General features: G+C 48.9%; 1 protein-coding gene and 1 long non-coding RNA gene across 3 annotated transcripts in view; one reads left to right on the forward strand and one right to left on the reverse strand.

Annotated features, from left to right (window-relative positions):
• The window catches only part of AUTS2 (activator of transcription and developmental regulator AUTS2), a 1,134,993-nt gene that overhangs the window by 83,434 nt on the left and 1,027,289 nt on the right, over positions 1-24,270 (reverse strand). Inside the window, 1 exon segment of the mRNA XM_025425744.3 lies at positions 1,199-1,250. Within this exon segment, the coding sequence (XP_025281529.3) occupies positions 1,199-1,250 (52 nt within the window).
• LOC112646105 (uncharacterized) lies at positions 6,191-23,520 on the forward strand. Of its 2 annotated transcripts, none has more exons than XR_007411089.1 (3): positions 6,191-6,358; positions 17,962-18,134; positions 21,974-23,520. It is a non-coding gene; the product is annotated as an uncharacterized LOC112646105 (long non-coding RNA). The 2 variants fall into 2 exon arrangements; XR_003127458.3 differs by having other exon boundaries at positions 17,977-18,134.

The raw sequence follows: 24,270 nt of genomic DNA on the forward strand, positions 1-24,270 counted from the left end.
GCATCTTCTTTTATTGGGCTTTTAGCATTATGGATAACAAATTGATACAAACTTTCAGTCTATCAAAAAATATGATGAAATATAAAACTGGAATACTCCATTATGCAATAAAGAAGATAAAAATTCAATGTGACAATAATTCTGGGAGTAACAGCAATCCTACAGGCAGATACACCTCAAGGGAACTCTAAACATAATGTACTATTTAAAATTGCAGTTGGTTCAAATTCTAAAATAAGCCAGGAGTTCAAAACAACTGCACTTGGAAATGTATCTTACTAACCAGTTAGCAAAAATGCTAGCCAAGGCAAACTATAGGACGCCGAAGTGGTTTGAAGGGTCTTCACTTTAGGAAGGAAGGCCCAACTCTGTTCAAGCGCTACCAACCATCTTCCACATAACAACAGAACAAGATTATCACAGAAAGCACACTCTTAGTTAGCAATTACCATGCCAGCACCTCAATCAGGTTCTACAGTGAGGAGGAAAAGATCGAACAGTTTATGCAATTTATACCTTTCAAATTATACACCTTTGCATGGCCAGTGATTAGAGACCCCCTCACATTTCATTGTTTCCAACAATACTGCTACAAATGAAAACTGCCCAGAAACCTATTGGCAATGATTTAAGGTAAGTTTTCCCTTAATGTATCGTTATATCATTAGCCTCTCTGAGTCCGTATCGCAGTTTGGAAGAAATTAATGGGATAGCACGTATTTAAATTTTGCCCTCTTGCTCGTTTATTAACTTTCCAGAAAGCCCACAGCAGAGTAAGGCTTGGTTTATGACCATAATACTGTGCATACTAAACACCCACTGGTTATTAGAGTCTGCAGAACAAATCAGCTATTTATAGTCCTCTGACTGCTGGGTAGTTGATAAGTAACAATGAAGTTAAGGCATTTTGAGAACTATTATTCTCCATTACCGCTTCCCACGTTAAATTAAAGTCATAGAGATAGTAGTGATTTCTTCATCAAATCAATTTAAATATTCTTTGTGTTCCGTAAAAATAAACTCTTCTTTCACACAACACAGAAGCATACAGATTCTGCCTCAAGAGAAAACACAAAACATCAACATTGTTTCCAGAACGAAACAGAGGAAGACCATTTGTTTCTTACTCGGAGTCCCTAGGCAATGACAATGAAACAAAACCCAAAACCAGTGACTGCTCAGAATTCAGGTGTCTTACCTTTGTTTACAATAACAGTATTGAAGAGTTTTTCAGAGCTGGCATCCGATGCCTGAAAAACAAGAGGGGGGAAAACGTTATTATGGTCATTGATATTGTCATCAACATCATCACTACCATGATTTTAAATCAATTCACTACAATTTTAGAAAAGCCTGGCAGGGGAAGCACCAATTTCCCCCGACCGTCCATAAGGTGGTGCTGTTTGACCACAGGAGAGAGACCTGCAGTGCAGCTCTGTGCTGGGGGAAAAAATCTGATTTTAAAAACGTGTCCTTATTAGACATATTATCTGTGCAAAACATATTTCTATGAGATGATACACAAAGCAATTCAGCTCATTCACATAATGATTTTGCAATTTCATTGACAGATCATTATTCTGGAAATTTTTTTTTTTTGATATGTGCAGACATGCTATTTTTCAATTTTCTGTCACAACCCAGAAATGCCTGTTATTTAACGCTAAGCTTTTCCTCACTACAAAATGTTGACTAGCACTTCCAGAAATGAATTTAGAGATTCATCCGATGACCCCAAGATCCCTGTTCATTCTGGTAACCAGGATGACCTTGGTGTAGAGAACAGAAGAAGCAAGCTGACCTGGCCCACCACCCGCCACTATGCATGCCATCAGCATTATATCCTTTCCATTTTCCAGAAATCGTGTCTGCTAATTACAGTGGCTTGAGGAAAGTGAAATAAGCTTGTTTAAACAGCAAGAGGAAAGCCAATGTAAATTATATACTCATGTGCTGGAAAATAAACACAAAGTTCGTTTGAAGGAAATGCTGTAATGTTGCAGGAGCATGGAATGTTTCTAGAACTTCTAGAAAAATTAAACAAGTGAATTAAAAATCAGCATCCCCACTGTATGTAACTGAAGATGCAGCTGCATTCAAAGTTACAATGGCTATGTTGTATCTATGCTGTTTTTGCCACACAACCCTTGTAAATCACTTGTCTTTCACACTCTATACATAGAGATACATGTTTTGACAAAGCCAAGCATAGAATGTTGAATAAATATAAGGCGAACTATAAGAAATAGGGGGAGGGTATATCTGAAGTACAGCATATTCTGACTCTGGAGCTGGCTGTGGAGGACAAAGAGGATACTCAATTTAGCCTTTCTGTGCTATGTTGACAAAAAAGAGGTATTCTTGTGTATATCTGGGGAACGTGTTCTAGTTCTCAATGCAAGTGATACAGAAAGACGTAAAATATTTTTATCATGAGCGGTTTTTTCCCTTTCTTTTCCTTCTAACCTTCCTATCCTAGGGATGGTTTGGGAAATTAACGGATCAAGGGAAAAAAGGAATGGATGTGTAAAACAAGTGTTGGACTGCAGATCTAGAAACGCATAAACAGTTTAAAATAAATCCTCGATGGCTTTTTCAAGTTTTGCATGAATAAAAAAAAAATATGCCGAAGGCCTTCGTGACATCTTAAAAGGTAATCACGTAGAATTCTGTATTATTATAGCTTTTTGTAAAAATAAGCTGCCATAAAAAGTGTGGCGTGGAGAGGGAAACAAGATATCCATTAAACAGATCAAGAAGATTGTCATAAAGGCAATAATTACAGGAACAATGTCGTTAAATTGTGATACCAAGTGAGGTTTCTAGGAATGTTTCTCCTGCTAAAAACTCAGCAGAGTATTTTCACCATTCTTGAATGAAAATGCATCTCTCAGTTCCAACTGGAAGGGCTATGGTAAATTCATGCCTTAAAAAAATAAACTCCAGTTGATATATTTACAAGGGGAAAAAAAGTCCATTAATGAAATCATTTAAAAAGTGAAACAACCCCTGCAGATATGGGGATTGCTTATTAATAGGAGTCTAATTGGCCCAAAGAAACGGGAAAAACAAACGACTGCACCCCAAATGCAGAAAACACGGGTAAGGAAAGGAAATGGCTCCCGATTGAGTTTTTATTCGCACTTGGGCTGTGTGTATGTGTGTGTGTGTGTGTGTGTGTGTGTGTGGAGGGAGAGAGAGAGAGAGATCGATCAAATAGGACAGAGCTGCAGGTGGACAGGCCCTTTGGTTGTCTGAAACACCTCCTTAGGGCTGCCGCCTTTGTTGGCTCCAATGGGCTCCAGCACACATCCTACTCTCAAGAAGGCGGCGAAGGGACCTTCCGTCTGAAGCGAACTAGGAGGACGTGATTATTACAATGCCAACCAGTAAGTTATTAAGGAAGTAAGTCTGACAGGATATTCGGAGAGGCTTAGGAGCGTGCCTTCTAATAAAAGCTTTCTGAGCCCTTTAATTTTCTGAAACATGCCACAAAGCCTGAAACGCTGCCTCCTAACTGGGGAAGGGGCCCTCTCAAGAAGGCCTCGGCGGAAAAACACCCCAAAGAAAATGACTGCAATGGGACTTTGGCTAATAGTACAAAGATTCTGGATCCCTTCTTTCTCCTGCTCAGGTGGTCGAAACTATGGTGGCCCACTGTCCTGAGAAGTCAGACAAGAGCTGCCTGGTCAAAGTCTACCTTGGAAACTACAAGAAAATTCTCTACATTTCCTCCATGAACTTTCCAAATTCTACTTCCGCCTTCCAAGCATTTGTGGAAATTATTTCGCTCCTTGGGTCTTCATCTTTAGTAGGACATTTTCTTCTTCAAGGCTTTTAGGGAAACTGTCTGCAATTGCTTGCATTATTTTCCTGGCTAATTTTTTTTACTTTTCTTTCTTTTTCATTAAGAACGTCTAATGGAAACGTGGTGAGCGAGTTAGCAGGCAAGTGGAGCTTTCCCTTCTGTCTCTTTTTTTTAACACAGGGGTGGGTACCTTTACACGCTAAAGACTTCTAGATTTTTACCCTCATTTCGTTTCATCCCCCTGCCTCGGTTTTGGAGGGTGAGGGCGGGAAGTGGCTGCATCTGAAAATGATAGAAAACACAAAGCTCTCTCTCGGCTGCTTTTTATGGGGGGGGGGGGGGGGGGGTCTAGTCGATTTGTTCTTAATGCTAAACAATTACCAGGGGCCGTAGTTGAGGTTTAGAGAAAACTTACTAAGCCCAACAGATCGGCGGGAAGAGCGCGGAGGAGACCCACGAACACGAGCCCTGGGCGCGGGCGGGGGTGCGGCGCGGCGGCTCGGGTGCCGGGGCCGCCGCCCCCGGGGAGCCCTCCGCGCCCGCGCCCTCGGGAAGCGGGACTTCCCAGCAAGAAACCGAGAGCCTCCGGGAAACTTGAGCGCGAGTCCCCCGGCAGCCGCGCCGGCACCGCGTGCAGACCCCCCCGACCGCCGGCGCCGCGTGCGGCCGGGACCCGACCTCCAGGGGCAGCGCCTCGGCCTGCGGCCCGGGCCGGCGCGAGCCCCGCGGGGCGGGAGGCGGCGGGCGGACTGCGGCCCCCGGACCCCGGCCCCCGGCCCCCCGGCCCCGGCCCCCCGGCCCCGGGCCCCGCCGCGCCGCCGCTCCCCGGCCCAGGCCGGCCGAGGGAAGTACAAAGGCGGGCGACCGGGCCGCGGAGGGGAGGAGGGGGCGGGGGGGAGGGGGGAGGGGCGGGGGGGGAGGGGGCGGGGGCCGGCGCGCCAGACGCGAGGCGCCCGCCGCTGCCGCCCCTGCCCTGCCCTGCCCTGCCCTGCCCTGCCCTGCCCTGCCCTGCCCGCGGGCCCGGCCGCCGCAACAAAGACCCCCGGCCCGGCCGCCTCCCTCCGAGCGCGGGGCCCGGCGAGCGGCCGCACCCCCGGCGGCATTACCTGGTCGCGAGGGGTCAAGCGGTCCTGTCGGCCCCAAGTTCATGGCTCGGTTCCGCAGCGGGCTCACGGCGGGGCAGCGGCAGCGACCAGGGTAAACACCCGCCCGACACTCGAAGGGAAGACGCCCAACTCCGCCCGGGCTGCGTCCGCAAGTCGTCGGCGGTTCCTCGCCAAAGTCTGACGGCGGAGGCGCGGGGCCCGGAGCCGCAGGAGCGAGACGGGCGGCGGGCGGCGGGCGGCGGGCGGGGCCGGGGGCCAGCGGCGCGCACACATCCAGCGGGGCCGGGGCCGGGGCCGGGGCCGGGGCCGGGGCGCGGGCGGGGGAGCGCACGGTCCGCGCCCGCCGCTGCCCCGGGGCCTCCTGCGGCTCCAAGACCCGAGCGGCGTCCCGGGCGGCCGGGGGCGGGCGAGGCGGGGAGCAGCGGCCCGAGCCGCGGCCGCGGCGCGCGGAGCTAAGAGCGAGGCGGCGGCGGCGGCGACAGGACAAAGGAGACCATGTGCGGAGGGAGGGAGGAGGGAGAGGGAGGAGGAGGAGGAGGAGGAGGGCGCGCGGCGGCGGCGGCGGCGGCTTCTCCCCGGCGGCCGCCCGGGGCTCCCCGACGCCGGTCCCGCCTCTCCAGCAGCGCCGCGGCCCGAGCGCTCCGCTCCCGCCCCCCGCCCCCGCCCCCGCCCCCGCCCCGGGTCGCGGGTCGCGGTCCCGCCCCCGGTCCCGGTCCCGGTCCGGGTCCCGGTCGCTGGAGGCAGGCGCTGCGGAGCCTGTACCCGCCGCCGACCTGGCCGAGGGGCGCCGGGGCTGCCTGGGCTCCGGGCCGCGCTCCGCTCGCGGCGCCTGCCTCTCCCGGCTCCCGGCTCCCGGCTCCCGGCTCAGGTGAACTCCATCGGCGGCGGGCGCCGCGGGCTCCGGGCTGCAGGCGGCAGGAGGGGCCCCGCTCCGGACCCGGCTCCCCGACTGCGCCGAGCGCGCCTCCGCCCGACGCCCGAGCTCTCGGAGCGGGACTTCCTCGGCGCGCCCAGCCGACCGCCGGGGCCGCCGCCCCGCCCCCGCCCCCGCCCCCGCCCCCGCCCCGCCCCGCGCGCCCCGCCCCGCGCCGCCCCGCGCCGCCCCTCCTCTCGGCCCCGGCGCCCGGTCGGCCCCGCGGGGGCGCAGTCCCCGGGCTCCACGCCTGCAGCCGCCGCGCCCCCGCCCCCGCCCCCGCCCCCCCCCGCCCCCGCCCCCGCCCCCCGCGCCTCGGGCCCGGGTCCCCGCGGGCGGGCACCGCTCGCTCGGCGCCCCCGCCGCGGCCCCGCTTCCAGCACTGCGCCGCGGCCGGCAAACGCCACCAGGCCCGCAGCCGGGCGTTGCACCGACACGAGGCAGGTCTCCGGCGCGGAGAGCGGGCTCGCCGGCGGTGATGGATGCAGGGGAGGCGCCCGGCACACAGTAGGCGCGCAACACCTGCCCACAGTAAGTACGCTGTCGAAAATGAACGGGGTGGCCGTCAGAGGCTAGTACGGGAACAGAAAGGTCCTCATCGAGCCTCACTCCCACCCAGATCAGAGGCTCGATGCAGTTTGTTAAGTCCCAGGGATGACACCCCCGCCCCCTTATTCTTCAAGCCCACCGACATTTGTACACCTCACAACCACAAAACCCCAGCAGGCTGGCTCCCCGGGGCGTCTACCAAATGTAGGGAAGGGATGACTGCGGTGCCATGGCCTCGCTAAATGGGCAGTAATTACTGTCACTCTATTGTTTATCACCCATGCGGACTCTAGTGCCCAGAGCAGGATCTAGAAAGGAGGCTGTGGGGGGCTCACTGAGCACCAGCTTGGTGTTGGGTGGGTTCCCCTATGCAACCCACTCCTGTCAGAGCATACTCAGCTCCCTCGGTCTAGCCTGGGAGCCCCTCTGCAGAACTGTGGCTTCCTTATTTGCTATCTTGACCCACAGAGGCCCTGAAAAGGTCCTAAGCCATACAAGGGGGTGACGAGACCCTCTGCAATCTGGAGTTTTAATCCCACACCTGCAGCCTGGCGGGGTCCCTCTTTAGGGCACAGGAAAAGTTGCTGTGATCTTCCCCGCACAGGGGAAAAAAAGAGGGCAAGCAAGTTCTAGATCATATCTGGGAAGGGTTCTCCGGCGGAGCAGGCACATGGGTGGGGAGTGAGGGCAGCTAACGGTTCCTGATGTCCTTGCTGGCGCCGCTGGTACCTGGAGTACAGCAGAGAAGGGAGGAAGGAATGGGCCTTGGGAGAGATGTTCATCACATACAAATGCCACAGAGACTGGCTTAAAGCAGTAATGTCCCTTCCTCAACTCTTTGAAGTTCAACATCCATCACAGTTTGATTTCACGGCACTCCCGAAAAACCTCTCTGGGGGAAACGGGGGGTACGTGCAGTATGGCCTAAGTTTTTCTTTAACCTCCATATATACGGAATTTTGGAAATAAAGAGGGTCTCTTCTCTCTCTCTAGCCTGACCCCCCTCCCCAACTGGTAACACTATGTGGTGTTTCTAAAGACATTTATTTATTTATTTTTTTAAAGATAGGTACTAGCCATTTTTCTCTACCTCTACCCCCCAAAGGAGTCCGAAGAAAAGCTGCCTCAACCGAAGGCCTAAGTTTGGACTTGGATTTTCCAATTGCTTAGAAGATGTCACAAAACCCAGCTGAGGCCCTCAGGCTAGGGGCATTCATTTTCAAGCTGTTTCTGGAGCAAAAAGATAGCTCAAAGGCAAACATTAACTTTTCAAGAAAAGACATTAAAATGTTGTTTCTTTTGGAGCAATCAGAATGGGATGGTTTTCTTGTCTTGTTGCTCTAATAAAATCAATATTACAGGGAAGAGATTGCCAGAGCTCCTGCCAGGTCCCCCACAGGGTAAACGGAGATGCACAAAAGCGTGGGGGAACTTAGCTGACCAACGAAAACAACCACTTAGCCCTTCCACAGTGCTTTTATCAGGTGGCCTTTCTGACACTTTACCATACCTTGCATTAGATCGTCATCTCTGATTAGCAGCGATTATATCTCAGAAAAGCCTGGGATAAATCTGCATGTGTCCCCATATTTGATTATTTGTAATCGGGAGGAATATGGAAAGGCCAATTGTCAAGCCTCCAGAGAACCCACAGAAGCGGCCTCTGCACCCTATGTTCACATTCGGTCCCTTGGCGCCCGTCCGTGGCCCTTGCCCTGCCTGGCCACCACCATTGCTCAGCTGGTTCCCTTCCTAAGCCTCTCCCCAGACACAGGAACGAGTCTGTTCTGACTGGTTTCCAGGTTGTTCTATTCCTCCTTCTTTCTGGAAGGGCGAGAATAAGTGTCAACATTGGAAAGGAAGACAAACAAGACAGTGGGAGAAGTATGAAGAAGAAAGAAGGAAAGGGCAGGAAAAAGAATAATCACTCTGGGTGGCTGGATCCCAGTCAGAGGCCTGACTTTCAAGAATCAAGATTCCTCACGTGGTGGTGGTGGTTGTTTTTCCTTAAGGAACTTAGCTTCCTTTTATTGTCCTTTTCATCTAAAGGTGGCAGGCGGGGGGCGTCTGGGTGGCTCAGTCAGTGAGGTGTCTGACTCTTGGTTTTGGCTTAGGTCCTAATCTCAGGGTGGTGGGGATCGAGCTCTGCATCAGGCTCCACGCTCAGTGCGAAGTCTGCTCGAGATTCTCTCTCCCTCTGCCCCTACCTTCAACTTGTGCACGTGCATGCTCTCTGAAATAAATAATCTTTAATTTAAACAAAAAGAGGTGGCAGGCGGTCACTATGCTATATTCAGAAGGTTTAACATACCAAGCCCTCATGGCCTCTTAATATCACCTTCTGCCTGAACCAGATCTGAGGAGGGCAAGTGTTACAAGGTGGGTACGCTAATAGGACACAGATAGCAAGAATATGGACTCGATGGTCTTTCCAGCATTAGATCAATTATTTCAGAAACAAAGCCAAATTTTAATATATGATCAAAGACCTTAGCCAAGTTTATGATTTCCCAGCTAAATTTTAAAAACAAACACACACATAGCAAACCTGAGCTAAATTAAAATATGGAGTCATCTTCCTCAAGTCTCAAAATACATCTGAAGATTTGTTTTTAAACTAATGGAAGTTCTTCTCTATCAATGTAAAATGGCAAAGTTTTAAAGCCTAAAATGTGATTTGATTCCCTTTGTTTTACAAATTACCAGGCTGAGATTAAACATTTTTTTGGTAAAAAATTTCTTATAAATTTTGACCTTCGGTGGAGCGTCTTATATAGAAAAAGCTCGTTAATTTTGTGGTGTCCTCTCTCCTAAACATAATGAACTTCAGGCATTCCCTAACAGGACATGGGCTGGTGACTGGGCAGGTGGAGGGAATTTAAAGAAAGAGGAAGTCTTAACGAAAATGCTGCTATATTTTATTTATTTTAATTTTTTAAAAGAAAACTCTATGCCCAATATGGGACTCAAACTCACAACCCCGAGATTGACAGTCATACACAACTACTGACTGAGCCAGCCAGGTGTCCCTCGAGCTTCTGTATTTTAAATTACGTGGTAGAAGAAGACCATTAAAGAGGAGTGATGACATCTGATTCTGTTTTCAACTAACCTTGGGAAAGATGTCACCCTACCTGATTTATTTCTGTGTCCCTAGGAGTTTGACCTTTTCAAATTCTAAAGCTCTTCAAGCTTTGGAAATACAAGTTTCTATCCATTCTTTGGGTGGAGTTGTTAAGAGCCAGTGTCTGGTTGACATCATGACCCTCTTGTTTCTGCGCCAGGAGACCTTAGGAAAATCTCTTCACTCTCCATGCTGTATTTTCTTCATCTGAGGCATGGGGGCAACAGTACCCATACCTCGAGGGTGGCAGTAATGACACCTGGCACTTAAGTAAGTGGCTTTATGTGTTGACTGTCATGATTGAGGATGGCACTCTTTTTTGATTACTGTAGAGGCCAACAAAACAAAAACATAATCTAGTATGGGTGCAATGTCCACTCTACCGGTCATGCCCTCTACTGGATTCTTTCGATGTGAACCACCACCTGAACACTCAAAAATTACACCAGTCCCAGAAAGTGGGGACAGTGGTTTGCACCACCTGTATTAGGGAGCCCCAACCACACAGGCTGTACTGCAAACAGTCCTTTCAGACGGGGTTGTACCAGGAGACTGGACAGCCTAGGTCACTAGTAAGGCTGGTGGGATGGGAGCGATGTGGATCTCCTTGATAGATGGTAAAATCCAATCCTGACTCAAGCAAAATGCTGTAAGAGTTCACCAGGCTACAAGATGTAATCCACCTCCTAATGGTAAGAGCTTCAACTTCTTTGAACGTAAAATAGCATTCATCCCAATTATGTCATTTTGATGTGCTGAATTGTAATTTCTGACTTAAACAGGCTCATCTGTGACTATACGAGTGGTTTCTTACTGGTGCGGAGGCGTGTTTTGCTTTCTTTTATTCCTTTTCTTTGTGGGGGCTACCCACCACCTCAATGCGATTTTAAACTTGACCATCGAAGACTAGGTCTCGCACATCTTTATTCATGCCAGAGCATAGTAGCGGGATAAGGAACCTACAGGGGCCTGAGTGCTCAGCTCTTTGTTATCTGTTTGTCAGGATATAATACTAGCCTATTCCCCGTGATATGCCTTCTTTCCGAACCAACCCGGTTTCTTGCAGATAGAATTCACATCTTGGATTTGATGACCTGTCCAGTACCTAGTGTTGTACCAGGAGGCTTCCTTCAATACCTGTCCGATGGGAGACAATGAATAGGTAGCTGAGGTTTTCCCAGCCTGCTGGTAATGGTACGGGTGCCTGACAAGCATCAGGGTACCTGATAAAGTGAAGGGAGACTCAGGGCAGAAGACACCACCGAGAAGCCCAGAGGGACTTGCAGTTTGCCCCCAGAGGGCCCACTGGTCCTTACCCATGGCAGGTGACCAGGAGTCCTAGCTTGGAGAACTGGAGTCAACAGGTTGCTCACCACCAGGAAGCAGGAAATTGCCCCTTTGCCAACACTGTCCTGCTTCCTACCTCCGTTAACTCCTGACATGGTGCCTTCTGTGATGTCTAGCCCAACGAGATTAAAACTCTCTCTGGGGCCTAGGGATTTCTCCTGCATAGGCCAATTCATTTTAAACTGTAGATCTTGATTGCCTCCCCTAGTGATGCATGGCTAGTCAACCCCCGGGTGGCCCCCAGCCCCTCTGCTCTGCGGCCCCCACCCCTTCTGCACTGGCAATTTTAAAATGGAAGCTTCATTACTTATCAGTCTGAAAGGAGGCTACAATATCTTATGCTCTTACTGTTGTAAAGCAAAAGCCTCTACCACTATATGCCTGTGTTGCTACAATTGATCATGGGGCTGCAACAAGAGGGAAGTAAATAAACCGAACTGGGTTAGTTTATGATGCATACTATTGAGACGCAGGGGGGAATAAATATTTTCCAAGTGTAGAAGTCAAGAAAAAGAATTTTACTTTCAAACTTCACAGTGTACTATAAACTACAAAGGGAGAAAAGTATAAAACCCATAAACTATCTCTTACTTAACCACCGAATCTACATTAAAATATTAATATTCAGAATCTGACAAGCCCACAAAGAAAAGCAATGAAAAATAAAAATACATCCAGTCTTTGCTCATGTCGCCTAGAGGCATCTTATTTTTTTGCCCAAATGCATGAGATATGGACTCTGAGGCTGGGCCTTCCCTGTGCTTTGGTCACACCTTGATGACACCACTCCATACCGGTGGGTGTTTGTGACCTGGGGTCTAGAGACCTGATCTGATATGGAGTATCACTTCTTCACTGTACCGTGTTCTACCGTCCACACGACATGGGGAGTCTCGATTCTCTGCCCCCTTGGCCAAACCTGGAATTCCACATACTCTCAATGCTGGAATATGTCAATTCAAGATCTAAGTCAAAATAAATTCTGATACCTAAAATCTAGAGAGGCCCCAAGATCCATGGGAAGGCTGTGTCAGCTGTGCTAATAGAGGTAGGATATGTGAGTAGTTGACCTCCATGGGCTTTGTAGTTTGAAAGGTGCCGGTCATCTGCAAAAGTAATGTGAGAAATAGTGGCTGGCCGCACGTCAGCATTTTCTTTCCCTACGACCTTCTCTCAAGGGGTTTGCTCTTTTGCCATGGAAAAATGTAACCTCAGGTCTCACTAATCTTTAGGAGCCTGGGAATTCTATTCCTCCATGTCTATTGATGCATATGGACCCAACAAAGCTTCTGTGCTTTCATTTTAGCTTCACTTGGTACTATCCTGATGGTCCAAATATTTATCCGCAGAAATTCTTGTTGGGCAAGAACGCAACATTTACTTCTACTGTTTTGGTGACTCACCCAGTTGCTGGGGTACTATGTGGGGCAGCTAGAATATCAAAGAATTCCCTTGGTTTAGCTTTCCTGAAAGCATTCCTGTTGATGACTGTTTCTGATTTTCACCCTCATTCTGATCTCAGCCGTTCTCCCTGTCCCCTGCAAACTGTCAATACGGAGTGGAAAAGTCTGATGTGGTCATTACAAGAGACTCTGCCTCCGTGGCTATGAGTCAAACGAGCAGACTTTAGGAATGGTCAACTGCTATACAAATGCCAGTTGCTGTGATCACATACTGCGGTTACTCAGGGTATGGGCAAGCCTGCAAGCCTAGGAAGACCTGTTAATTCCTCTCTGGTCCTGTATGACTTCCAATTATAGACCTCTGCTGCAAATTAATTAAATCAGCACTTCTGCTCCAAACTTCAAGTTATCTTGAGGGCTTCCTTAGGGGAAATACATTCAAGACGATGTCTGACAATGTATTACCTGTTTCCTGGCTCACCTCTGGACATTGGCATTCCTCTAGGGGCCTACATTTCCTTAGTGGGCACAAGATGCTGCTCTGGAGAGCCAAAATTCAATCCCTTAAGGGCCAGGACTGTGCCCTAATACCCTCACCGCCCCACCGTCACCATTCCCCTTAACATCTGCTATGGAATGCCTCATGAGCAATAGATGATCAATGAACAGTAATAGAGCAACAAGCTGATGAATAAACACATCTCTACCCACTAAAAGAACAAAGACATTATCTCATAAATAAACTATAAAGACCTTTCAACAAACTGCCACCAATTTAGGATTTCACAGAATATGGAAGCCCTCCATTGATAAGGGTAACATTAGAACACACGTAAATTCTCTTGAAAATGGATTAAACTGCCCATCACGGTGGTAGCTACGCTCTAAACATGGCCTCTAATACCTCTGTACCTGCATGCTATTCTCCCACGAGAAGGTGGAGCTGAGTCCTCTATCCTGGAACCGGGGCTGGACCTGCAACTCTCTTGACCAGTAGAATATGGAGGAAGTGACATTCTGGAGCTTCATAGCTCTGGTGTTAAGAAGGCCTGGCAGCTTCTGCTTCTCTCCTTTTGGCACCCGGTCACCATGTTGTGAGGAAGCCTAAGCAAACCCACATGGGGAAGAATTCAGGGCTTGGGACCAAAGACCTAGTTGAGTTCCCAGCCAACAGCGTGTAACAACTCGCCAACCATGTGGATAAACATCTTGGGTTTGGCTCCCCCAGCCCAGTTGAGCTTGCCTGAGCTGAGGCCATGTGCAACAGAGAGAAAGTATCTCTGTAGGGTCCTGACCACATGGCCAAATAGGAGCAAATAAATACATGTGTTTTAAGGTAGTAAATCTGTACTTTGTTACAAGGCAATAGGTAAGTGAGATAACCATCTGGGTCAGCCCCAACATTCAGAAAGAGGAAGCGGGTGAACACAGGGCAGGAGGAGAGGCAACCATGAGCATCACCTTTGCTTTCTTGCCTCTATGAGGGAATGGCGGGGACCCTGAGGTTACAGCAGGAACACTACTGAGACAAAGATAAATAATGGCAACGCGAAAATCCTGAAATCAGGAAAATCTTGCCTAAAATAAGAAATAGTTTTCTGTTTGATAAAGTAGAAGAAAACTTAACGTGACAATGTTAATGAAAGAATAAATCTGATCTCTCCCCTTCCTTTTAGAGGCTGCGAATGTTTGCAAAACTAAAAAGTCTTTAGTAATCCCTTCTTTTATCTAAAACAGATTGCAGTTTTAAGCACAGCCTCATGAAACTGCAGGTTCAAAGGAACCTGAAACCGAATTAGCATAAAATCTGGAATTCTCATTTCTACCAAATGCACAGCTGCCATCTGACAGCTCTTCTGTGATTTTTGGTTTCAAATAGAAACTGAAAGTAGCTGAGGTGGCATGGGCCAGGGCTCTGCGTCAGTGCTCGCTGCTCCCTTCCACGAACTCACCCGTTCAAGAGAGTCTCCCCGGAACCCACGGATCTGAAATGTCCCCCCAGTGTGGCAACGTGCCCAACGAAACCAGTGGGGAACAGGGACGGTTAAGAAGTAAGGCATGTTGAGGGTTGCTCACATGACAAAGACGAAGCGCTCAATGTTTTCAAGTAAATTCACGAAAATCAGAGTGAATCCGCTGGGGCGAGGGGGTGGGGAGAGGAACACCTTTTCTCAGTTTTTACATTACAAATGCCAAGAAACCCACACTCCAGACATGGTGGTTTGATTCCCCCTCAGGATTCACTTAACACTTCCTGAGCTTCCTCTTTAGGTAAGGACAACTCTGTGCAACTACATTTAATTCTGAAGACCCAAAGGGGGCTGCTGAAATACCATCACCTCTGGGACAAGAAAGTTACGCTTTTTTTATAGAAAAGGCGGAAAAATAAGATCATACATATCTGATCCCCCTGAGGAGTACAGGTGCTGGGAGAGGATTTTCTCACCCCCTAGTAGAGAGGGTAGATTTGCCCTGAGCCATCCCCAACTTCCTCCTCTGATCCCCAGACGATCAAGTGCATGAATTCAAGTGACAGCTGGTGGGGCCACGAGCACAGCACATGAAAAGCAGGCTACAGCCGCAGAGGGAGGAGAGGCGAGGCCTGCCCTCCCTTCCTGGCGCCTCCCCTCCCGCCAGGCCTGCTGATTCTCCTCTGTCCTGGCCGGCTCAGAGCCATCTGCTCCCTCCCAAAGCCCGGGTTGGACGGGGGAAGGGGACCTTGCCGTGGGGCGCCCAATTCACAGGGAGGCGAGGCCCAGGCTCACTTTCACCCAGGTCCGCGCCTCCTTTGAAGTTCCTCTACTGTTAGTGTACAACTTTTCACATTCTCCAGGAGAAAAAAAAAATTTAGTGAGCATCTGGTATTTACACAGAATCTTAGAGGGAGTTGACGGATTTAATTACAAGTGTTAGTAAAACAGGAAAATTGTAGCCAGGCTTTCAAATAGCCACTCGCCTCTCAGTAACAGAGACTTTCCCTTTGTGCTGCCGGTAAAGGAGGCGATTTATTTCCTAGCAAGGGAGTTTTCTTCAAGAAGGGGATGTTGGTGAAAAGACAGCTGTTGGCTGGTAGCTTTTATTTTAATGGACGATGCTGTCCTTCTTATGCAAAGATCAAGCTACAAACAACATTCACCTGGGCTGTGTGCTCTGAGTTGTTTTTCAGTTCACACTGGTGGTGATGGATTTTCTCTAAGCTACCAGTGCTCACTTACAGCTGACAACATGCATTTGTTAAATAACTGCCTGGGTTTAAAGGCACAACGTAAGGCCAGGAAAATGACTGCAAATAACTGACCTATATGAGGATTACAGAACTGGCCTGATCCTCACTGGCAGCAGGCTCTGGTTGAGTTTTAATAACTGGTTGCAGGACTATTGAAGACCATGACACAGGGAGGGTTAGGTGCTGCAAGAGTACTGGACCAGATCAGTGAGGTCAGAAAACCCAGATTTTAGAACAGGTTTGGTCCCCACTGGGTGTGGCTTTGGGGAAAAGTCATGAAACCTTTTCTTCACTTTCAAAATGCATACAGGGGGGCACCTGGGTGGCTCAGTGATTGAGCATCTGCCTTTGGCTCAGGTCGTGATTCCAGGTTTCTGGGATCAAGTCCCACATCAGGCTCCCTGCAGGGAGCATGTTTGTCCCTCTGCCTATGTCTCTGCCTCTCGCTCTGTCTCTCTCATGAATAAATAAATAAAATATTTAAAAAAAAAATAAAATGCATACAGGTTGGGACGAATTTTTTCCTCTCTTTCATGCTCTTCCATATGTAAGGTCTTATGATTCTGTATGACCTACCATCTAGGTTATTACACACAGAGAACAGTCTCTGCACGGGGAAATAACATTTTCCTCTTTCCATTTTCTTGGAGTTTACATTATTAACATGTAAGTAGGACATACTGTTTGACTTATTTTTTCTGGGGTTCCCATTCTCTTAGAATTTCCGGATAAATCAATGAAATGTCCGAAGTATGCTATGGTTTGCATTTAATCCAACTGGTGTGTACAATTTAACTTCCTCATCAAAACGGCACAAGTGAATCTCTCAAGCTCTGTGCCTCTGTCATTTGGTACCACAGGCCCATTAAACATATTTGTCAGCTTTACGTTTTAAAAGCAAAACCAAAAGGGTAAATGTGTCATCACGTACTCTTAAATCTAAAATCCACAGGGGAAGGAGTTCAGAAAGAAAGAAAATACACACACCTTCCCCTAAACCCCTTACATACACACACACACACACACACACACACACACACACACACACCCTCTCCCCGCCACTACACACATCAGAACACCACCAAATGTGAAACTGGGCTTTGTCTTCCTCAGACCATTCCTGGCCAAGGCAATGTGCAGACCACATTGGGAACCAATTTAGTCGTTTCTGACTTCTCAACAATCAAATAAAACAATAAATAGCCTGAACTGGGCTTGAAGGGGAGGAGGACCACATGTATTCCCTCTCAGGACTTTTTTTTTTTTTAACATGGAAGTTTGGCTTGAAAAGAACTTATTGCGCAGACACATGTGGCCTCGATAGGATGGATCTTTAACTGATGAGGCGGATTCCAAATTCAAGCACACTATATCAGGATTTAAATCCTCAGAATTTGGTAATGGAAAGTTTGGGTCACATTAAGGGCTGAGGGATCCAGGGGTAAGATTTAGTTTTAAATTAGCCTCTTGAGCAGCCTGAATACCCCCCTAAGAAGCACCATATGTCTCAAATTCCAGCTTTTTCCTTCTCTCTTGGCGCTTCCCTTTTGATGGACCAGAAAATCTCTGGCTTCAGACCACTTCCCTGTGTGTTTGTTGTTGACTCCCATCCTTAGAATAACCTTTTGTCTTCTTCCTTTCTTTCTCTTTTTTCTTTCTTTCTTTCTTTCTTTCTTTCTTTCTTTCTTTCTTTCTTTCTTTCTTTCTTTCTTTTCTCTTTTATAATATTCAACTTTTCATTTGGAAAAGTCTCAAACTTCTAGAAAAGATGGAAAAATAGTATGAACAAAACCCAAGCCCCCTTCATTTGTATTCCTTGACTGGTAATCTTTTGCTCCCATTACTTTATCTCTTGTTGTTCTTGAACTGTATTAAGACACAGTTCTTAAGGGGTGCCAAGGGGTGTCTGCTCACTTATCTACTCACATAGGGTTTCTGTGGGAGAGAGGCAACCTCCCCCAGATATTCTTCTGGCACTTTCCTGGTGGTGGCTAAATTGAGTGGTCAGTATCTAAGACTCTGATTGGGTCACGTCTCCTAGTGGACAGGATCCCTGTACCTTGAAACCCCACACACACCTGTGCTTAGAAAGTCTCCACATGCCGGGTTCTTCTGTTTCCAGGATTTGTGATGACTCAGCTCAGCTGGGTGGGGGGTGGGGCTGGGCATTGCCCTGGGCTTGGTGGTTGGTCACGAGTGAAAGTGGGCTAAGGGAAAAGGAGAGGACCTGCTCTCCTGGGGAGCTGAAGGCAGTTACTCATCTGGCATGGACTGCAGAGAGGCTTGTTTGGGGGCAGTAGGTATTCACCCAACTAACCACATAGTGTGTTATTTGACTTTCTTGTCATTTCTTCATCTGTAGGCTGGAAAGGATAATGTACCTACCTCAGAGCCATCAAGGATTAAATCAGCTAGAACAATACCTAGCACACAGTGAGCACTCAGCAGATAGAGCTGGTACTGCTATTCTTGCTGTTCCTTACAGGTCTTGCTTCCCTAGGCACCCCTCTGAAGGAGAGCTGACAGGCCAGGTGAGAGGTGGAAGTATTTCAGGCCATGTCAGCATCTTCATGTCATCAAAGTCCTTCCTGAACTCCAACAGTGTGTGGCCTACTATATGCTCCATCTTGGGACAATATACTAATGGCTATCCATTCGGTAAGACCACTTTTACTTACACCACACCAAATCAAACTAAAAATGGTACTTGCCCTTAGGACCCTTCCAGTGTAAGGGAGGCCAGAAGACAAACACAGGGACCAAGATGGCGGGAGGGGACGGTGCCATGGGGGAGCGTGGAAAACAGTGACTCACAGGCCAAAGGGGCATCCTCCCGGAGAGGCCAGCTGACCCAGGGCAGAGGGCAGGTGAGGAAACCTTGAAGGGGCATGCATGTGGTGTAAAGCAGGGAGGTGAGGAGGGATAACGCCTGGGTACCCAGTCAGAATCAGGAACACCGAGGCATGAGGAGGCTGGCTGGGGAACATCCAGAAACTGCTGGGGACAAGAGGAGTCTAAACTACCATGAGCAAAGCCCAACTCAGGTGCGAGGGCTTGAGGCGCCAACGAATGAGAGTGTCACCCCTGTAGAGAAGACGGGGTAGGACATCCCAGGGCAGGGCTGCTGAGGGGGAAGAAGCAGAGCCAAGGACAACACCAGACGTCCGTGCTGCCTGGGCCAGGGAAGCAGCCACGGGACGAGTGATGTGAGATCAATAAAGGATCACTACAGAAGCGAGGAAGAGCAAGATGTCCTTGGGGGGCTCAGGGGACCCAGAAGTGGAAAATACATCGGAGGTCTGGGCGTGGGGGACAAGGCTTGAAAGAAGGCAGAGGGCTGGTAAGGCAGCAGGTCCCCAGTGGAAACCCAGAGAACAAAGCTGTGCCAGGCCTGTTAATAAGTGAATCAATGGTAAGAATATAGAAGTAGTAAGTAGAGACTATTTTTGAGAGGTGTCATGGAAAAGGACCAGAGAGAAACAGAAAGGCACACGTTAGGGCATAAGTCTGTCCCCAGCTGTCTGTGGCAGGGGCAGGGATATGGCAGACACCCTTCAAACTACAGTATGCAGCTTAAATGGGCCTTCGGCTCACTCTTCCTATAGGACTATCCCTGCCCAGGGACATTTCATATATACATACATACATACAGATGCATTTCCTTTTTTTTTTTTTTGAAAGATTTTATTTATTCATGAGAGACACAGAGAGAAGTAGAGACACAGGCAGAGGGAGAAGTAGGCTCCCTGCGGGGAGCCCGATGTGGGACTCCATCCTAGCACCCTGGGATCATGACCTGAGCCAAAGGCAGATGCTCAGCCACTGAGCCACCCAGGTGCCTCCCACATAGTTGTATTTCTTAATAAAGAGGAGTAGCCATTCGTGTCAGATCAGCAGTAAATAATCCAAATGTCCTATGCTTCGCATTTACAGACCATTTTGTCCACGGAAGTCAACGAAGGTGTGAGTAGAAAGAAACCTTTAAAGCATCATAGTAGTTGGTAAATGTGGCTACAAATCCTTCATGTTGAGAGGTGGAGGTTATACCCCGTCCCTTGAATTTGGCAAATTCAAGACTGCTTTTACCCGGTGGCAGAAATACCACCATCTCTAAGACGAGGTCAGAAGAAGCCTTGCAGCTTCTGCCTCTCAGAAAGGTCCCCCCAAAACCCAGCTGCCATCTGTGGAAAGGCCAAGCCATGTGGAAAGCACTTGTGGAGGTGCCCCCATGGCAAGTCCCGGCCAAGCTCAGCCATGGAACATGTGAGGGAACTTGTCTCCAGATGATTCTAGCCCCTGGCCATCCAAGTCACCCAGACATTCTGGAGCAGAGACCATCTGTTCTGCTGTGTCCTGTCCAAATCCCTGGCCCACAGAACCCAAGAGCATGATAAAGGGGGAGTTGTCCTACACTGCTAAGTTTTGGAGTAGATAACTGGAACAACCATGTCTTTAAATATGGATTTCCCGGGGGATCCCTGGGTGGCTCAGCGGTTTAGCGCCTGCCTTTGGCCCAGGACGCGATCCTGGAGTCCCGGGATCGAGTCCCACGTAGGTTCCCTGCGTGGAGCCTGCTTCTCTCTCTGCCTGTGTCTCTGCCTTTCTCTCTCTCTAAGTCTATTATGAGTAAATAAATAAAATCTTAAAAATAAATACATAAATAAATAAATATGGATTTCCCGGTTTGTCATAGGCATTTCCCATAATAAAGTCCTTCATCTCTGAGGCCATCTTCATGCTTGGGGTGTGTGTGTGGGGGGGTGGGGATTAGTTTGAAATACTTCCAAGCACAGGCCACATCAGAGGTCCAAAAGAAGATTACTAACGGGACAGCAATTGCCATCGTGAGTTGTAGGGTCTGGGAGGTAAATCACGCCACATACCACATACCGGGAGATCTTACCATGTCACTTTTAAGAGAATCGACAAATGCAAAAGAACTTGATAAATATTTTCCATAACAAAACACAATTGGTTGCAATGGGATCCAGCTCTGTTCCTCATTAGTTCTCCCTTTACTTGTCAGACAAGCTCTGTATCTCACTGAAATCCATTGTGGATTCTTTATAGTTTGTTGCGAAATGTGACTATACATTTCCTTTATAGCACATGCTTTCTGGAGCCTGCTTTTAAATCTAGAGAGCATGCTTAGCTTCCTCTTCCCAGAGGAAAGGAGCATCAGCTTCCAAAGAGAGGTAAGAGCAGGTCACAGCAGCTGCTTTGGAAGTGGCTGTGCAGCAGAGGGGGTGGGGAAGGCCAGGCTGCCATTATCAGGGGCTACCAGGTGCCCCGGGATCACGTTAGGTGATAAAACACTTGGCTGACATCAGAAAAAAGAACCATCACTCCTTTTCTCCCCACCCTCACTCCCTCTTTCCCTCTTCTTTTTTTTTTTTTAAAGGAGGCTTTTTACCCTCATTAAATGAAACCTTATCTCTGAAAGACTGCAATCCTCAGCAAATGACAAGTGCGCCTAATCTCATTTTCTGACAAGTGATTCTGACAGCACCTTCCCTTTGATTTCTGAGACATGTAGTTAGACATATATTAATCTGTCAGTCATCATCTCTAGGAAGAATGAAAAAAGAGAGAAAAAAAGAAATGAACATTTGTGAATATGAAGGCAAGACAAGAGGCTAGGACACCTATTTTAACTGATGCATGAACATTCCTTTCTCACGCAGCCCCTCCCCTTTGGGTATGAACATCCCCAGAGGGGAGATACAAGCTGTCCAATAGAAGGGCCTTTGGAACAGGTATCCCTGATTTCGGGCAATGTGGTCCAGTGGAAGGTGTGTGTTCTGGCGTGAGGCAGACTAGGTTCGACTCTCTGTCCCACATAAAGGCCACGCTGACTGCACATCAGAACCCCACCTGTAGGATATGGCACATGGCATCTGCCAACTATAAAGATTAAATACTCTTCATCTAATGTATATGCGGGCATAAAGTAGACACCCGGTCCAGCATTTCCAGTAGAAATGCTACTGCCGTTATTTCTGCTGTGGTCTCCTAGGGAGATACTGAATTGAGAAACAGGAGGAAACAAAGGATGTACCCCATTCCCTAAGAGGTAATGTACATTGAAGGAATTCTAGAATGGCATGGTAGGGTTTGCAAGGACTGCCACGAAGAACCATGTAAAGACTGGTACTATGCAAGGCTGGAAAACTCAAACTCTCATGCTCATTGCTCCTAACCCACACTACAGATCTGAGGCACATCTCCATCCCTTCCTCGTTTTCTAGAACCCGAAAGTAGATTCTTAATTCTGTCACTGAGGCATTTGTAAAGGGGAGTGCAGTGCTTTTGTTTTGTTTTGACGGGTGGGGGAAGTCATGGGAACCAAATCTGCCTTGGGTCACTCTGCAGTGAACCCAGTCCATGTGTCTGCTTGATAGAATAAAAGTAGACTTGATATTTTCTAACAAATGTCATTAGTCAATACCTGGATTGGGAGATGGCACCAACTGTAAGTTTTTTTTCTTCTCACATAGAGATTGGCAATGCAAAGGCCTCCAGCCCTACCTCAGAGCTAACAGGGCATGAATGCGTCAGGGGGTCGCTCTTCTCTTCTAAGGGCCACAAAAGACAAACGTGATGGAAAGCTGCCTGATGGGCAGAGCAATGCTACTCCTCCTTTGTCATCTGGTTTTCAAGATCATGCAAAGGCGTACCAACATATTCTAGAGTCGGTGAGCCTGAAAATGACCCAGAAAAGTCTCCTCTTGGAGTATGTATACCACTCGAAGGCGAGCTTCTGGGTTGTACGCCCCAACTCCTGCAGCACCTCCCCCGGATGAAACAAAACAGAACACCTCACTGCTCTTACCAAGGCCCTCACTGCACTGACTCTACCTGCCAGCGTCCATTATTAGGTAGAGGTGCTTAGTGCTGCTACCAGAGGTCCGAACATAAAGGGCTAGAGAAGAGAAAAGAAAACTCAGGAGTTTCCGGAGTCATTGTCATCCACTTCTTAGGTACAAAGTGTTCCGTGAAAAGCGGGCACCTCCCATGACATTTGCTATTTCTTCCTTTCCTCTCCTTTTTCCTGTTTTTAATCTGAATGCTTGGCCGCTGGTCTGTCTTCATGGCTTTACACTAATCAGTAAGAAAGAAACAGAGGTTGCACCATGGCTCCCCCGTGGTTAATGGAAGAGCGCGAGAAGGACAGACTGGGAGGATGAGATGATCCATGCTCAGGCACAAATTCTTCTTCACTCCAGCAATGCGGGGCGTGACCGTCCACCCTCTTCCTCCACCTCTCAAACCCCCTCATCTGGCACTGTGCCACCTGGATCGTAATGGACCCCAACGAAGGAGGAGTCCCTATACGAGGATGGAAGCACAACAGGCAAATCCCTGGAGGAAAGGCAACAGACTTTTTGTTTTTAGTGAAAATTAACTAGAAAGTCTCCCAACCAGGGACAACCTCCTTGGAAAAATGTGGCCTTTGGGCAACTGCTCCACATTTGTTAACTAAGACTTGACAGACCCAAGGAAAATGGATCAACAGGACAAATGACCAGGCCACTCGGAGGCCATGTCAACTGTGGGGGTATACCAGAGATCACACGGTGCCTTGCTGGGCTCGCTCAACAAGACACTGGAGTCAAAAGCCCTGGTTTGCATTCTGACCATGCCTATGGCTTCCGTGCTCTGGGACTCATCAGCAAACTGGGTTTTGTAATGCCAGCCCTTCTCAGGATTTGTGTGATGAAGATTATACTTAAAAATATCTATGTAGTTTAAAAGGCGCTATGTCAACTCCAAAAGGAGCTTGGGAGTATATTTATATGTATATAAATGGGTATACATTTGGTATACATTTAAATGTCTAAACACTGGCTGTTACTATTCAAAAAGACTTTTCCAGAATTTGAGAGAAGGTTATTTTATAATAGAACAATTACAACAAAAAATAATTAAAACAGGGGTGCCTGAGTGGCTAAGTCAGTTAAGTGCTTGACTCTTGATCTCAGCTCGAGTCTTGATCTCAGTGTCATGAGTTCAAGCCCCTCATTGGGGAACCTAATTTAAAAAAAAATAAGGGGGAGGAGCAAGATGGCGGAGGAGTAGGGTCCCCAAATCACCTGTCTCCACCAAACTACCTAGAAAACCTTCAAATTATCCTGAAAATCTATGAATTCGGCCTGAGATTTAAAGAGAGACCAGCTGGAATGCTACAGTGAGAAGAGTTCGCGCTTCTATCCAGGTAGGAAGACGGGGAAAAAGAAATAAAGGAACAAAGGCCTCCAAGGGGGAGGGGCCCCGCGAGGAGCCGGGCTGAGGCCGGGGCGAGTGTCCCCAGGACAGGAGAGCCCCGTCCCGGAGGAGCAGGAGCTGCACCGACCTTCCCGGGGGAAAGGGGCTCGCGGGGAGGTGGAGCAGGACCCAGGAGGGCGAGGAGGCCCTCGGGCTCCCGGGGACACTAACAGAGCAACTGCGCGCCCAGGAGAGTGCGCCGAGCTCCCTAAGGGCTGCAGCGCGCACGGCGGGACCCGGCGGGACCCGGAGCAGCTGAAGGGGCTCGGGCGGCGGCTCCGCGGAGGGGGCTGCGCGGCCCCGGGAGCAGCTCGGAGGGGCTCGGGCAGAAGAAGAGGCTCCGTGCGGAGGGGGCTGCGCGGTTCCAGGAGCAGCTCGGAGGGGCTCGGGCGGCAGCTCCGCGGAGGGGGTTGCGCGGCCCGGGAGCGCGAATCCACCAGCGCAGGCCCCGGAGCACAAGGCGCCGGGACACAGCCCAGGATCCGGCCTCCCCCGGGACAGGCAGAGGCCGGGAGGGCCCAGGACAGCG

The sequence above is a fragment of the Canis lupus genome, chromosome 6 (assembly GCF_003254725.2).
Source record: "Canis lupus dingo isolate Sandy chromosome 6, ASM325472v2, whole genome shotgun sequence".
Classification (NCBI taxonomy): Eukaryota; Metazoa; Chordata; class Mammalia; order Carnivora; family Canidae; genus Canis; species Canis lupus.